General features: G+C 48.3%; 2 protein-coding genes and 1 pseudogene across 3 annotated transcripts; all 3 read left to right on the forward strand.

Moving 5' to 3' along the window:
- The first annotated feature begins 618 nt into the window (after window positions 1–618).
- Window positions 619–8,366, forward strand: LOC123078193 (GDSL esterase/lipase At4g10955). 2 transcript variants are annotated; one of them, XM_044500606.1, is made up of 3 exons: window positions 619–866; window positions 4,801–4,921; window positions 7,112–8,366. In XM_044500606.1, the coding sequence occupies exons 2-3, from the start codon at window positions 4,860–4,862 to the stop codon at window positions 8,088–8,090; spliced, it is 1,041 nt and encodes a 346-aa protein (XP_044356541.1). In that variant the 5' UTR covers window positions 619–866; window positions 4,801–4,859; the 3' UTR covers window positions 8,091–8,366. The 2 variants fall into 2 exon arrangements, with proteins under 2 accessions (XP_044356541.1, XP_044356542.1); XM_044500607.1 differs by having other exon boundaries at window positions 645–866; window positions 7,216–8,366.
- A 1,197-nt stretch (window positions 8,367–9,563) lies between these two features.
- On the forward strand, window positions 9,564–10,998 carry LOC123078195 (50S ribosomal protein 5 alpha, chloroplastic). The gene is made up of 2 exons (XM_044500608.1): window positions 9,564–9,804; window positions 10,534–10,998. Exons 1-2 carry the CDS (start codon window positions 9,681–9,683, stop codon window positions 10,845–10,847), a joined length of 438 nt encoding a protein of 145 aa, XP_044356543.1. The 5' UTR covers window positions 9,564–9,680; the 3' UTR covers window positions 10,848–10,998.
- Window positions 10,999–12,886: 1,888 nt separating this feature from the next.
- LOC123078192 (CO(2)-response secreted protease-like) lies at window positions 12,887–16,609 on the forward strand (annotated as a pseudogene).
- Window positions 16,610–17,206: the final 597 nt, after the last annotated feature.

A 17,206-nucleotide genomic window follows, 5' to 3' on the forward strand; every position in this document is an offset into this window, starting at 1 on the left:
GAGTAGGGTGAGTCCGCAACAATCCCTTGTGACTTGAAGTAGTGATCATGTGCCTCCACTCCTCGACAACGTGCAAAAACAATGGTTTGCGCATACAAAAACGATGACGAAACCATGGATCATCCGAAAAAGTTGGATCCGGAACAAAGTAGTTCTTGTGCAGTAGTCGTGCTCCGGAGACCCTATCCTGATTGATCACTCTTCTCCCTTTGATCGAGCCCTTGAAATTGAGAATCTGCTCCACCCGCCGGTCCATTTCCTCGTGCATGCTCATGTCCACTTCTTCGTTCGAATCTGACGAATCGAAAAACTCATCTTCAATCATTTTATCAAGCTTCGTCTGTTCATACTCCAAGTCTGACAAAGCATCGGAATCCATCGTTTTCCTTATGAATAAATCACAAAAACTGGGTCGGACAATGTGTTGAACACATAGAGCACAAGGGGCAGCCCTGATAGTTGCCGGACGTACTGCGGTGGCATTGGGGCCGGCGACGATGTCCGCGGCGGCGAGCACGGTAGAGAGGATTGTTGCGCCGGTGCTGGCGGCGTTGAGGCTCGGAACGGCTGCGGAGCGAGGGTGACGGTGGAGCTACAAGACGTCTGGCACGAAGGATGAAGAAGAGAGGAGAGAGCAAATGAATTTGGTAGGTCAAACTGGTGGATTTTATGCAATTTATGGTCGGGTTGGCTTGTCGAATCCAATCAAATACAACCGTTTTGAGACCCGTTTGGTTACGAGTCATTGAAGGAGGTGGTTTGGGGGAGAGACGCAAGTTGCCGTGAGATCTTGTCTGCGCCCCCGCCCTCAGTTTCGGCTCTCGTCCCCTCCCACTCCGGTCCCGTCCTCATCGCTGTTCGTCAAGGTAACACTCTTCTTCCTCTGTCCCAGATTCGTTTGATCCCCATCCCCCCGCAAGATCTATCCGTTGCCTCTTCTTTTCATCCCATTCGCGCGATTTTGATTGGATTTCTCAGGCGGGGATCCAATTTAGGCGAAAATGTCGTTGCTATTTTCTCTCCAATGCTTGTTCAAGAGATTTTTTCCAGACTCGTGCCGCCGCTACCGATTTTCCTCTCAACCGCCACACGCCTAGTTGCCGGAGCCCCGATCCTCCACCGCAACTGCTCCGCCCTGCCGTTGAGCAGCAGAACCGGTGACTCTGCTGCCTTCCGTTTTTGTCTTCGGCCTCTTCCTTAACTTCTTCACTTCCCTAACTACAGCCGTCCGTGAGCACCTCCACATCGAACATCTCAGCCGGCTCCTACCTTGCTCCCTCTGCTTCAACTACCTTTCTCTCCTTCCTCGCCAACAAGACAAGATAAATTCCTTTTATGATGCCCAGTTGTTTGCTTAATTACTCTACTGCTTTGGATGGTCGCCCATTTTCTCTGCTTGATGTTCATCTGGTATTTGTGCATTGTATTAATGGCCAGATATTGTATGTAGTTCATGCTTTTGGTAACCTTTCTTTTTTTTGAATGAAAGGGGTTTCTCCCCCTGCCCCAACTTTTATTAAAAAGCAAAGGCAAGATCACCACAAATCAGGACATTGTACAGCGCTCGGCAGCAACCAAAGTAGCTGTTACAGATAAAAGGGTCCAAACCTATCCCTATTACACAGTAGTTGAAGGGACAAACTACCAACGCGATACATATATCTAGAGGACAGAGGCTGAAGAGCAGTAAAAGATAACATCCAACAAGCTCCAAAATCTGCAAACTTCAGTCTTCTGTTTTAGTTCCCACGCCAGGCTATTCTAAGCAATTCCCCTCTTCGTCGATCCAAGAGCCTTAAACACTGGAGAAGTAGCGCACCCTGGGCGGTGAACACAGTATCTTCCACTGCCTTATTAGTCCTCCCACCAGGCCCATGATGCAGTGAATACTTCGCCATCTTCGCCCCTGAAAGACAAATTCATTGTACAGAAGCCATAAGCCCCACAAGGTAGCAGAAGTAACAAGGTTGACAGCTTCATATTTTTTCTTTTGTTTCCATAAAGGAATCAAGGACAGGAATGAATCAGGTATAGGAATAGAAATCCCTTCAGCAATCACAGACCATATCTGTACAGCCACTACACAATCAAAAAAGAGATGTTTGATAGATTCGTTTTCCCCACAAAACACACATGTAGAGTCTTCTACATGCCTTCTTTTGGCTAGGTTATCCCTAGTGAGGCATTTGTTGTAATAAGCTAGCCAGAGAAACACATGGATATTGGGTGGGACTTTAATCTTCCAAATAGCATCCTGAATATCAGAAGATACCCCCCCAAAGTTAATCATTTTGTAAAAGGATTTAACAGTATATATCCCAATTTTCTCTCTCGAGAAAACACAAAAAGCTTTGAGTTATGTACAATCTCGAGACCAGCCAACACCCTAATTTACAACGTGACACGCCTAAGTTCTACACAACACTCCGCGCCTGCCTTTACCCATGACTAAGCCTTGGCCATGATCATGTCGAGCAAACTGGGATGTTGGGCTGGGCTTTGTCGATGATGGCGCCATTGCGGTGCTTCCAGATCCACTTGCGCAACACAGGCGGGGTGGCTTCAACGGCCTACTGTCACCAGCTGACGAAGTTTTCTGCGACAACAACCAGCCTGGCTGTAGATTGGATCCACGGAAGATGCTCTGGTAACCATATAAGCTGCACTGTTCGATCATGTAGTCACTGTCTTCAATTACGCAAACAATCTAACAGGCAATATTGACTTTTGCAGAGTAAATTGCATAAAACCACCACTTTGAGGGTTAGGTTTGCGAAAAACACTAGGATACATTTTCTCTGCAGAAGACACCATACCTTGCGTAATAGTTTTGCAAAAACCACTGATCGGCGGATCTGGCCTTGTTAAGTGAGATTATGACAGGTGGGGCCCATTTTTGCATACGTGGCGAAACGGCTCTAGCCAAACGACGTTAGGCAGGACACAGGGCCCACCTGTCAGTTAGTTCTTCTCCTCCAATTCTTCTTTCTTCCTCCTCTTACTGAAATGTCTTTTGTGTCAAAAACGACCTCCACTTTCTCCGCCGCCGGTCAGATCCATCGCGAGCTCTTCCCTGAGGTGAGGTGCGGCAGCCACAGCTCCTCCTCCAGCCGAGCCGCCTCCACCCTGGCCGAGCCCCCTCCTCCTCTGGCTGCCGGAGCGTCGCCTCGGCCCTCCCGCGCTCTTCTTTCCTGGCTCCGGCCACGAACTCCCTCCTCGGAGCCGAGCTCGCCCGCCACGGTGCGCCAATGAGCAGAGGGATTTCGGCGACGCGAGGGGAGCCCCTGCACGTGTACGTCGTGCAGCTGCATCATGGGATTTCAGCAACGCCATGGGCTCCGTGACGCTTCCCCGCTAGCTCCTTGAGCAGAGGGCGCTTCACCGCGGGCTCGGGCCACGCCGCCCACCAGCGTCACCGGCGCCCGGCGGCCCCTGCGGCTCCTCTCCCCTCCCTCTACTCCTCCTAGTCGTCCAGATCACGGCCCCGAGTCGTAGCCGCTGAACCACAACGCCATGGGCGAGCGCCATGGACGCCGCCGCCTTGCCCGCACAGCCACGCCGCCCGCCGACGACCATCTCCCTGGCCACTACCCCAAGCATACATGGCTTGCTGCGACGCAGCCACTCCTCCTAGATCCCGACAGCGTGCCCCCTCGCCGGCGACGAGACACGACGTCGTACTGCTTCTCTGCTCGCGTGCTTGGGCCGGCCAGATCCATGGAGTTGATTGCTTTTCTGAAGTTGATTGAAGGGTGTCCCTATAAAATTACAGGGATTGGTTTGCAAATCTGGACAAATTCATGGTCAAACGCCGTTTGGCTGGAGCCGTTACGCCACGTATGCAAAAAGGGACCCACCTGTCATAATCTCGCTTTACAGGGCCAGATACGCCGATCAGTGGTCTTTGCAAAACCATTACACAAGATGTGGTGTCTTTTGCAGAGAAACTGTATCCTAGTGTTTTTCGCAAACCTAACCCTCAAAGTGGTGGTTTTATGCAATTTACTCGACTTTTGCATGTCGGAAAAAGAGCTGATTTATATGAAACAATTAAACTATGAATAATTAAAGTGGCAAATAATCAAGGATAACATATACTTTAGAGGTTAGCAATGGTTGTATCTAACATGGCAATGGGCGGAGTGGCAGATACTTAAATACCCCTTAATGGAAAATGTCAGAAGATTACAAGGTGGGTTGATTCAGATTTTGATCCACAACTGCCCTAGTTTCATGCCAATCAAACTGAAGCTGCTAGTATCATTGTCAACTTAGAACACACACCTGCTAAACCAAAGAGTTGATACCATGTTCCATTTTTTTTCTATCAAAATTTCTAATGATTTTGTTAATAATCGACCTTTTTCATCTGAACCTTTTATTTTATTTGGTTGCATGAGTCTCTCTGAGAATGACATTGTTGTGTGCTGTTACATCTATCTGATGACTGCCCTTGAACCTTCTATAAAAACCTTATTTGTTCCCAACTTCCTCTCCTTTGATACCTTTTCTTGCCTGATTGGCCCTGAAAGGCTGAAATGCTCAACCGCTAGTTACCTTCTGTCACAGCTGTCAGTTGCTATCCATAGTTGGAACAAACACTGATGTTCGTGCATTTAACCTTTCTGCTGGACTGAGCCAGAAGTTTTAGACTTCGTACACTAAGGACTAGAGTTGCCCCTTTCTTTAGTATTTGATTGCAACGCCCCCCTGATGTTGCATTTGTATATGTTTTGCTTGAAGAGTTCAACAATTTAAAGATTTGTACTTTTATGTGCTGACCTTTTCTACTTATTTCAGTGCTATGTTTTTCTTCACTACCAAAGCCAATCAACTGAAGAGCAGCTTTGTATAGCCTGATGGCTGTGGAGAGAGACATCTTTGGTATCTCAGGGCCGACATATCTTAATCCTGTTAGTTGGTATGTTACATAACATTTCCTATAATGTTTTGCAAGTGTTTGATAGATAGCACTTGCATAGAGCTTACATTTGAATCCAATATGTTTGCTATGTTAAATACCGATACAATTCCAGGTGCAAAAACCTGTGTACTTTTATGAGGTTCTATCGCTATGTGTTGCTTAATTTAATCCCAATAGCTGTATATCTCATGTTGTTTTTCCTGATTACATAAATTTAGCATTTGCTCGGGTAAACAATCCCACCAAACCAGTGATGTTTACGGAACTTATCATAGTCATCAGTCATAATTGGTAGATAACACAACGTGATACATTCAAGTTTATGGTGTTTATTTTTTTGCCAACGATTCCTCTAGAAACATAGAAAGGAGTGCAAGTTAGTAAACTTTGAGCATATGATAGAAAACGGAATGTGTGATGTAAACTCCTCTCTCCTTCTCATGTATATTTTCACCTTAGATCTCTATGTAATTATGTTCTTCATTCTATTCCAGCTAATCCTAGATTTGACTATGCAAAAGATTTTGAAGAATTTTGCAAGACCTATATTCATCTCTTATATTTCAGTGAAGACCATAGGATTTTAAGTAATTAATTTTATGGTACGAGGCACTAATGAACCCCAAGTCACCAGCTGGTTCTTAACATGGCATCCACACCTGGACATAGCTATGGCTGTAATGGGCCAGGCATTAGTTGCTTAATTTTTGCTATCCTACGCAATCAATCTCCAGCCAACTCCACACTGGTTATGGCCTAACCCGAAGTGGCCTGAAGCTTCATCAGTATGGGCTTTGGATTATTCATCTTTTATGTAGGCTATTTTTCTCTAATGAAATAATTCTCATTTTTATTGAAAAGTATTTGACATGGTCAGCATACTTATAACCTTGAGATTGCTCCTTTTCAATCAAAATCAGTTGCAATCCTCATTATCATTTCTTATGTTACTATATGCAGTTGTGCATTGACGTTTACCGGTAAAAACAAATACGACTCTACACGTTCATCACAGCGCATGCTTCAGGAATAAGCAATTTTTGTTTGTCAGGGCAGCAGTTGTTGAATTAGGTTCCACTAAAACATTCCACATCTGGATGTGTGCTAACATGTGAATTTGCTGAATACAAGGAAGTGTTATTGTTTAATTCAATAATGTTGCCTCCTTGGAGGAGAGAGGATAAGATTGCCAAAAGCACTGTGAAAATTAAGTTTAGCTTAGCTTCAAAAAGTATGTTAAGTTTAGCTTAATGTAGAGTGCTAGAACAGACTAGTTATGTTTTGTTACTTCAGTTGCATTGCATCTCTATGGGTAAATGGGTGTGTATGGGTTAACTGGGTGTGCTACATGAGAACATGATTTGCAACAACTAACCACTGCACCAACACACACCTCATTCCTAATTGACGCAATTTTGTTGTCCCATTGTTTTCTTCTGCGTTCGCATCTGCCTACCTTCTCCACCTCCGCCCAGCAAATCGCCACCATGTAATCTCTGGGTGCCTCAGTGCCTCTACCATCTTCCCAGCCTAACTCGATGCCACTAACTGTCAAGTAGGGGGCCATAGATATTATTACGCTGCTGGGGCTTGGTGAGCCCCAAAAAATAGTACCAAACTGTTGGCCTCCATTGGCAGCTTAGCAAATCTCCTAGCCGTACATCTAGCGATGGATGGGTCATCTACCAATAACATCATGTACCTCGACCCAAAAAAGGATTACAAGATGGGGAAAACTACTGTAACCAAATAGAAGTAGAATTGAGCAATACGAATGGTACTGGAAAAGTGAGAAAGGATTTTCAAACTTATTTAGTTATTTTATTGTTGGGTTATAAAAAAATTCAAAAGCATTGTTCGTTTGGATGGCATAAAGTAAGTTACCCTTTCAGGAAAGATGTTGCTGATTACTGATTTAGTACAATTTGTCGCTGATTTAGTACAACAACTTGGTACTAAATCAGCGACAACTAATATGGAATGGAGGGGGTACATGACTATGGGGCAGTTCTTTTGGGGCTTATGGCTGGCTGTGGAAATAAGCTGCCCTCTCCCCTGGCAGCTTATTTCCACAGTCAGCCATAAGCCCCAAAAGAACTGGCCCTATGTTGTCCTGTTCTCAGCTTGCCTTTATGTCCTGTTCTCATAAGGTAGTAACTTTCTCTCTTTTCTTTGGACCCACAAAAGGAACTGCGAGAATAATAGGAGATCTGTGGCTGCATGTTTAGTTCAGGCTGTGTATGTTTTGGAGAGAGACCGGCAACTAAACCGTCAATCTGTTGACGCCGCAGCACCTCCTTGGTGGGAGTTCTTCCATTTTGAGATGATCCGGAAGCTTGTCGATGATGTTGACTTGTCTATATTCGGTGCAATATTTGAATTCAACCCTCCTTCAAGTAAAGAAGCTTCTGCCCAGGATGCCCCTAGATTTGTCATTGCCTTCAGAGGCACCATAACTGAGAAGGAAACTATTTCTAGAGATCTTTCCCTTGACCTCCACCTTGTTCAAAATGGTCTCCATAAGACCTCAAGATTTGCAATCGCGATGCAAGCTGTTCAAAATGTAGCCTCAGCTTTCCCTGGATCCCTGATTTGGCTAGCTGGTCATTCACTGGGTGCAGGTACGGCCATCCTTACTGGAAGAAACATGGTTAAGAAGGGCGCTTTTTTGGATAGTTTTCTCTTCAATCCACCGTTTGTCGCTGCTCCGATAGAGGGAATCAGGGATGAGAGGGTAAAGCATGGTTTCCGCATTGCAAGAAGTGTTATTACCGCGGGACTAGCTATTGCAATGAAAGCAAAAACCGAGGGGAACAATCAGAGGTCTGTTGCGGAAGAATCATTCAACATTTTGTCATCATGGACGCCATATCTGTTTGTTAATCCAGGAGACCATGTATGTTCAGAGTACATTGGGTACTTCCAGCATCGTAGGAACATGGAGGATCTCGGTGCTGGATTTATTGAGAAGCTTGCGACCCAAAACTCAATCGGAGACCTGTTTTACAAGGCATTAGGATGGGAATCAGAACCGCTGCACCTTCTTCCATCTGCAGACTTGATTGTAAACGTGAGCCCTTCACCGGACTTCAAATATGCCCATGGCATTAGCCAATGGTGGCAACCGGATCTGAACTTGCAATGCAATAAATATCGGTACTCTTAGGTACGCGATGGTAAAATGAAGATGAAGATATCTTCGCAGTATCATATACTCCAGCTGTCCGTTTGATCTCTCCATTTGTTCATATGATTCATTCAGTTTACATTTATCAGTTAGTATACTGTGACATACTATCACTTAACACCTATGTTTATGACTGCACTGTCGGCCTGCACAAAATCTGTTGATTTCCTGAAGAGATGTTCAGAATCATGCATCTGTAACCCTGTACTGTACGTTATGATTATCTTTTGTGATATTGAACAAATAATCTGTCTACATGCCTGTACTTGGATATACCCCCTCTTTTTTTTTCTGACACAAAATGCAGGACGAAAGTACCTGTATTTGAGCTCTGATTTTATTTCTATTCAAGGGATATGAGGAACCAATAATCTTCATATCCTAGGACAGCGTCTTGCTGCATTCATTGATAGAAGCCTGTCCGTATCCTTCACATCGGGTGCTCGTAGATATTGCTCTCCGTAAACCTTCATGATTGTTTCAGCGAACATTTTTGTGCACTTTATGATTTTATCTTCAGCCATTTGAAGATAATCATCCAATGGAGCTGCAGGCATGACATATGCACTTTCCATGCCGTCGATCCGTCGCGCATGAGCTTCTCATGGCCTTTTGTTCTGTTTTGGTGAAATGTCGCACGACCAACCTGTGATCTTGCACGCTCCCTCTTTGTGCCAGTTGCCGCTATCCAGTCAGCAACCATAAGAGAACATATCATCTTCGGCGTCCATGATCTTACTCTTGGACTCGAAGCTCGAATCCAATGATGAATTGTCCAAAAATGGCTCTACTAGTGGATCTATCTACACAGAATGTAATCCTATGCCATCTACATGAGCTATGAGCCGCTAAACTAAATTTACAAGAAAAGTTGGCAAAATCCACCTCGGGGTAAGTCGTCGAACACCTTGAGATCGAGCGGTGGAAGGAGTGGCACGACCAGATGGCGAGAGATAGTTGTGGGGCTGCAGCGAAGTATGGGAAGTCCACGAACGGCTCATAGCGGTACGGGCAGCGGGGGTAACAGCAAATGGCGGCGGCTAAAGAAAGTGTATCTCCTGAAATGTGAAATGTCTGTGGTACCAATACTTGGATGGATGGAGGGCTCGTTATATCGCCTCGTCCAGCCGCCAAATATGAAGGCTAGCTGGCTGATATGGGTCTATGTTAGAGTTGCTCTTAGCGGTTAGAAACGTTTTGGTATGCTCTTATACACTATCTAAAATGCATATCAAGCGGGCACCTTTGGTGATATTTGTGCAACCGAGAAACCCTAAAACAATAGCCAAGCAACATGTTACAACATGTGCGCTTGCATAGAATTGTTGAAAAATAATACGTCCACTGTAAAATGAAATCAAATGCTGTGATATTAAGCTAAAAATATATATGAAATGATGTGATTTTTTGTTTTCTTACGTGAGGAGCATCTCAGGCCTTTTCAAGCGCGACTAACTCTGTCCGTTGATTTCTGATCAGACCGCAGCGCACTCTCCCTGTACAGGCTTATCCCTCCAGCAGAGGTGGCCTTCCTCCGCATAGGATAGGCCAGAACCCAAATCCACAGCCATGGCGCTCCTCCTGTCCCCCACCGTCTCCTTCATCGCCCCCTCCCCCTCTTCCGCTCCTCGTGCCCGAGCTCTCTCCAGCTCCACCGCCACCGCCGCCAGCAATAATGCCTTCCCTTACCTCGGTAAGCTGCCGTTATGCCTCATCCCGCCATTGTCCCGTACGTTCGTTGATGTTCCATGGCTAAGTGCTTACTGGGTGATCCCTTGTTGCGAAGTCCGATGACGAAATCGGTGGAGGAATTAGTTCGGGCGTGCATAATTTTAGTCGCGGCATCTCTGCTTGTCCTCGATGGGAATGGCTCGTCCGGGAATTTATTCAAACAATCTGTCTGCACCAGTTTCTTGGAAGAATGTTCATTTTTCTCTGCTAGACTACATTTACTACCTCAGAAGGTTGCTCCTTTCAAACTTAGTGCTACTATAAATTGTCTTATGAGCATAGGCCACCGTTACGGACACTTGATGAAATCCGTAAGCACACCGTGGCAGCTCGCAGTTTGCAGGTTGCTACAGACGAGTAATTGAGTTTAGATGCCATATGTTTTCTCTAGCAGCTCCATCTAATGATAGTAGCGAGCACACTAAAATTAGCTACTGCGCATTACATGTGCTATGAGCAATGTGACATACATGAGCTCAGCATGTCAATGTGTACATCACTGTAAGCATAGACAGGCCATATCTTTTCTGTAGCAATTCCATCTGATGATAGTAGAGAGCACAATAAATTTAGCTACTGCACGTTACATATGCTACGAATCATGTGACATACATGAGCTCAGAATTTAAATGTTTACGTCAGTGTAAGCATAGATCCTACTAAGTGTTGTTTGTCATTGCTCTTCTTGTAGCCTCGAGACTTCAGTGCAAGACCGGCGCCTCAGTCAGCCATGTTTCTCTTGCCAAGAAAATGCCCGTAGTTGTCCACGCCTCTGCAGAGGCTGGTGCAACTGATACCGCGGAGCAACCAGAGAAGCCAAAACCAGCGGCTTCGATCGAGGACATGCCGCTCGAGTCCAAGCAGCAGATGATCCTGGAGCAGAGGGCACGGATGAAGGTGGCCAAGAAGTTGAGGCAGCGGCGCAAGCGGCTCGTCCAAAAGAGGCGGCTGAGGAAGAAGGGCAGGTGGCCACCGTCCAAGATGAAGAAGCTCAAGAATGTCTGACCGGCACATGATGTCGGACAGCTGGTCCGTACCATTCCTTTGTAAACCTACGTGTTGCGTTCCTCTAATGCATTGGTGTTTGTTTGGTTTGTACAATTTTTCTGTTCTGAAACACATAATCGGTTATAATGCAATTAAATTTTTACCATAATGAAACCTTTTTGCGTGTCCATAGCAGCAGATTGATGTGCTGTTATCTGTGGTTAGTCTATGTTGTACAACTGTCTGTCTGAAGCAAGTTTTGGGATGTTTTATTTCTTTTGCCGTTTGTTATTCTGTAAATTTTTAATTTATTTCAAATATGCTATTGGAATGCCGACTAGTCCTTGGACACCATCTTCCCTCAAATATGCAGTGGCTTAAAACTTGAAAGGAACATCGGTCCTTTGTCGATAACAAAAATATCAGTTTTCAGACAAGTCTCGTGCTTGCTGAAAGTCTGCTCTTTCAGACGAGTTTCCACTGGCTTTGATAGCTCAAAGGAATCTCCGTTTGCTTGCTCACTTGGTTACGCTGCCCAGTATGTGAATACTGCACCCAGCCCTCTCCTTTGTGGCCCTTGATGCTCAAGGAAGGAACAACAGGAACAACAACAACAACAACAACAACAATGTACGCCCCCTCAAACTCTTTACAGTCATCTACTACTTCTAAGTTCAATTTTAACTGAAATATTTTTTTTATCTGTCTATTTATAACATTCATCGTCTGGATCTTCGGATGCATCAAGTTCCCACTGAAATAATAACTGAAGAACAGGAACACCATGACTTAAGTTGATTCTGGGTCTGCTTGGTCAGTCAGTACTCAGTAGGCAGGCCTGAAACATAATGGCAGGCAGGCGGAATAGGGAGAACTGGATGCGGCATTGTTATGGAGCAAAAAAGCTTTTGCTCATGTGCTGGCACTTGACACTCTTAAACCTCACATCCCTCCCTTGTACTTTCTCCCTTTGCTCCCCACCATCCAGTGGCAATGAATTTCTGATTGCGATCCCGTCTCGGATCTCCACCCCAATATAAAATTAAACAGTCATCATCAGATCATCATGATATTGCCATACCAAAGTAAGAAGGAAAAATAGGCAGTGCTCTGAAAATAATACTAGTATGAAACAAATCCTTAATAAGAGAGAGAAAAAGAGAAGCAGTGCTAAGAAAAGAAGAAACACAATGTTATTAAGAAAACAGTTTTGCTAAATCTCAGTCGACTGAGACTTCGTTATGTCTCAGTCGATGCTATATTCCTTTGATTTTGCATGAAGATTCGTAAAAAAAATTCTTTTCAGTTTCTTTTTTACTTCTTATATACTCCCTCTGTAAATTAATATAAGAGCATTTAGATCACTAAAGTAGTAGTGATCTAAACGCTTTTATATTAGTTTACGGAGGGAGTACTATATTACTTGACTGAGACCATAGACACACCCTTAAGAAAATGCGTCTTCGTATTGCCTGAGGTGAGAGCTCAACTACCAGAAAACGAGTGTCACCTTGCCAAAGGCAATTCGATAAGGTGCCTGAAAATGACCTGCCCCAGCGTTGTTCAACACTAGGCAGCACCGACATGGTTAGCACTGCCGCGCAGCTTTAACGACATGTGCGGTTAAATACCACGACGGCACGGCAAAAGATTCTTGGCCGACATTACGATCCATCACTTTCCTTGTGATATAGTAGTAGTTATCTTCCTGATCAGCAACCACTGGTGAAGCAGCAGTAGAGTCCAAATGCTCACTTGTCAGCTCTAATCATGGGCAGAAGCACTAAGTAAAGCTTGAGATATAAGCATCGAAACCTTCTTTTACATCCGAGAGAATCGCTGCAACAGTATGGCTGGCTGAGTGTCATAGCGCATATATTCCATCCCTCAGTGTCAAGCAAGCTCTTCAGAAGAAGAAAAGGAACGACAATCTGTGCAGCATTTGGATATCAATATCATCTCAGACGGGCATGTGGCCGACGAGGCGACGACGACGACTAGAAAGCAGTTTCCATGAGAAGCTTCTATATGTACTAGACCCAACAAGAAAAGAAAAGCGAGGTAAAGCAGCAGCACCAGGGAAAAAGAAGATAAAGAAAGAGCAGTCAGAGTTTAGATGAATCGGATTCCGATAAACAAACCAAAAGGAAGGAGGCCCGAGCCCTAGCTACAAATTGGGCCCGTGCATGCTGCAGGTATCATATCGGTCACTCCATTTCTAGCAGGAAACTAGGAGTGAGGGATCAATGGTGAAACGCGCGCACTTCGGCATCCTCGTCCTCGCCTACCGTCTCCTGGTACCCCTCTCAGCTGAAGCACAGCACACTAAAGAGGTAGCTCTAGTAGTAGAATTATTCCTGTTATACTAGATCGCACCCGGCCATGCATGCATGCATGTGTCTCAACCCTGAAATGTGATAACTCAAGTGCTAGGAGTTGATCGATTGTTGCCTTGCCATGGTTTGTTTGACGGGCATCATCGTTTCAGTCGTATGTCGTCTACATGGGGAGTCCTTCCGCTTCCTCGGGAGCCGGCGACGTGGAGGCGGCGCGCGCCGCCCACCGATGCTGTCGTCCGTCGTCGTGGCGAGCGGCGAACTGGAGCCACGGCTGTCCACGCCGTCGCTGACGCATAGCTACCACCACGCGTTCGAGGGCTTCGTCGCCGAGCTCACCGAGGAGGAGGCCGCCGCGCTGTCCGGTTCGTTCGGCCTGGCCTCCCGTCCATTCGTCGCGGTTTTGTTTGTTGTGATGATGATCGTGCGCCAGTGAGTTGATGGTGATTTTGTTTTGTTTGGTTGTTGCACCACCAGACCACGAGAGGGTGGTGTCCGTGTTCCGGGACCGCGCTCTGCAGCTGCACACCACGCGCTCGTGGGACTTCCTCGACACGCAGTCCGGCCTCCGCACCGACCGCCTCGGCCGCCGGGCCTCCGGCGATGTCATCATCGGCGTCATCGACACCGGTACGTGCGCGACTTTTGACATCGGCATTGCCTGCAAGGCTGCAACCCTTCTGATCCGCGCGCTCAAACCTTTTTGATTTGGTGTCGTACGTCGTTAGGTGTCTGGCCGGAGTCGCAGAGCTTCAACGACGCCGGGATGGGGGACGTGCCGGCGAGGTGGCGAGGCCTGTGCATGGAAGGCCCGGACTTCAAGAAGAGCAAGTGCAACAAGTATGTACTGGCAAAACAACACTTGCCATGTTGTGCACAACGGCTTAAATTCTGCGACCGTGCATTGTGTGCCGCAGGAAGCTCATCGGGGCGCGGTACTACGGCATCCAGGCCGGCTCGGCGGCGCCCACGTCGTCTAACGCCTCCCTTGGCGCGGTAACGGCCGCGATGACCGGCTCGCCGCGAGACACCGTCGGTCACGGCACGCACTGCGCGTCGACGGCCGCGGGCGCGGTCGTGGCGGACGCGGAGTACTACGGCCTGGCCCGGGGCGCGGCCAAGGGCGGCGCGCCCGCGAGCCGCGTGGCCACGTACAAGGTGTGCAGCATGGGCGGGTGCTCCAGCTCGGCATTGCTCAAGGCCATCGACGACGCGGTGAGCGACGGCGTGGACGTGATCTCCATCTCCATCGGCATGAGCTCCGCCTTCGCGTCCGACTTCCTCAGCGACCCCATCGCGCTGGGCGCGTTCCACGCGCACCAGAGGGGCGTCCTGGTGGTCTGCTCCGGCGGCAACGACGGTCCCAATCCCTACACGGTCGTCAACTCAGCTCCATGGATCCTCACCGTCGCCGCTTCCAGCATCGACCGCACCTTCCAGTCCAGCATCGTCCTCGGCAACGGGAACGTCGTCAAGGTACGCGTTGCCATTGCCATGCTTCTTGTTCTTGCAAGCTGAACGGGAACGTCCTTGTCCTGAACGTGAGGCGGCATGTCAGGGAGTCGCCATCAACTTCTCCAACCAAAGCCTCAGCGGAGACCGGTTCCCTCTGGTGTTCGGAGCACAAGCGGCAGGCCGGTACACGCCGGCGTCCGAGGCAAGGTACAGCAAGACCATTTTGAAGCGTCCGTCTCTCAGCGTCACGGGTGCAGATCGAGTGCAGACGGATGAATTTTGAGCGTGTCGGTCACGAACTGTATTGCATATTTGCATTGCAGCAACTGCTATCCGGGATCGTTGGACGTGCAGAAGGTAGCCGGGAAGATGGTAGTGTGCGTGGGCACGAACTCGATGGTGTCGCGGCGGGTGAAGAAGCTGGTGGCGGAAGGGTCCGGGGCGAGTGGGCTGGTGTTGATCGACGACACGGAGAAGGACGTGCCGTTGGACGCCGGCAGCTTCGCCTTCTCCCAGGTGGGCGCCGACTTGGGCGCGCAGATCCTCGACTACATCAACTCCACCAAGTGAGTCACCCAACCCAACCCAACCCAACGGGAGTTTTTGCTTCCGTGTTACGTAGTGACCACTGACCAGAAAGGAAGTAAAGTAGATGAACGATGATGGGTGTTTCCCTGGTTCAGGAATCCGACGGCCGTGATCCTCCCGACCGAGGACGTCAAGCTGTTCAAGCCCGCGCCCATGGTGGCGTCCTTCTCAGCGCGCGGCCCTGGTGGTCTCACGGAATCCATCCTCAAGGTCAGTAACAGTATTAATTCACATGATTAATCAGCATGGGTCAGAAGAGAAAGATCCAATCTGGCATTTGTAGCTTGCATTCTGACAGGATGTTTCTTTTTCTTGGTGACAGCCTGATCTAATGGCGCCCGGGGTCAGCATCCTCGCCGCCGCGATGCCGTCCACAGACAAGGCGGACGTCCCCGACGGCAAGAAGCCCTCGGCATTCGCCATCAAGTCCGGCACTTCCATGGCCTGCCCGCACGTCGCAGGCGCCGCCGCCTTCGTCAAGTCCGCCCACCCGGGCTGGTCCCCGTCCATGATCAGATCAGCTCTCATGACCACAGGTATATACACATAGTCTCGACAAATTTAAGCAAAGCAGATGGGCATTTCTAACCAAAGCGAGCGATCGTGGCTGCAGCGACGACGAGAAACAACCTCGGGCAGCCGGTCGCGAGCAACACCGGCGCGGTGGCGACCGGACACGACATGGGCGCCGGCGAGATCAGCCCGCTGCGGGCGCTCAGCCCGGGCCTGGTGTTCGACACCACCGCAAAGGACTACCTCAACTTCCTCTGCTACTACGGCTACAAGGCCAAGCTCGTTCGCATGGTCTCCGGCGACGCCGGCTTCGCCTGCCCGCGTGGCGCGCCCTCGCCGGATCTCATCGCCACGGGCATCAACTACCCGTCCATCTCCGTGCCGAGGCTCGCGGCCGGGAAGGCGGTCACCGTGTCGCGCACCGCCATGAACGTGGGGCCCTCCAACGCCACGTACACGGCGACCGTCGAGGCTCCGGCGGGCCTGTCTTTGAAGGTGTTGCCCGAGCGGTTGGTGTTCTCGAGGCGGTGGACGACGGCGGCGTACGAGGTGAGTTTTGGGAGCGCTGGGGCCAGCAAGGGGTACGCTTACGGCGCCGTCACCTGGTCAGATGGCGCGCACTCGGTCCGGACGCCTTTCGCGGTTAATGTCGTGTGATTGTTTTTTTTTGTTTTTTTTGCGGGGATACTGTGTTTGCCTCTTCCTTTTCTTTTCTACTGGAACTTTTTCAGGGTACTGAATTTCTTTGCGTGTGATCGACGTAAATTTGTCTATTTTGTAACTAGGCTTGACATAAAGTGTACCTGGAGATGGAGCCAGCAATTCACTTTTACTCCCTCCGTCCCGGATCTTCAATTGATAAATAAAATGTAAATTATATAATATTTAGATTCACCTGAACGCTCGGTCCTGCAACTGCACGATTCTGTCGTCGCAAGCGCACGATCGTCGATTGATCCCGCCTGGAGCTCCATGTGCAACCTGGTCAGGGCGCTAGGAGCAAGTTGTTCTCTTAGCGAGTGAGCGCACGAATCCAAATCGTCGGGCTCACAAGTCAGCCCCATGGCGTCGACGTTGGTGGTGGTGCCCATAGCAAAATGTTATGGGCGATGGGTGCGGGCGGTTTCAAAAGCCGCTCTTCCTCTCCTCATTTCTCTTGCGACACCAAAGGCGGCGGAGCCGCAGAGGAGGCAAAGGCAGGCAGCGTCGCCGGATCCCATTACTCCTTGCCAACACAGACGTGAAGCAACATAGTATCCCTTCCCTACTCTATCTCCCCCTTCCGAAGCATTCTCGATGGTTTCGAACTTGGAATTTTTAGGGGGCGACGGCACTGTGGGGGTGTGAAAGAGTATTTAATTGACTAGATAGGGGAGGGGGTGAATGAGATATTTTCAAGAAATTCTTCGAAGAATAGTGAACTAAACAGAAGAGAACTTAGAACAGGCAAAAAAGGTAAGCAAAACATGCAATCAAAGTCTTTGG

Source organism: Triticum aestivum, chromosome 3D (assembly GCF_018294505.1).
Source record: "Triticum aestivum cultivar Chinese Spring chromosome 3D, IWGSC CS RefSeq v2.1, whole genome shotgun sequence".
Classification (NCBI taxonomy): Eukaryota; Viridiplantae; Streptophyta; class Magnoliopsida; order Poales; family Poaceae; genus Triticum; species Triticum aestivum.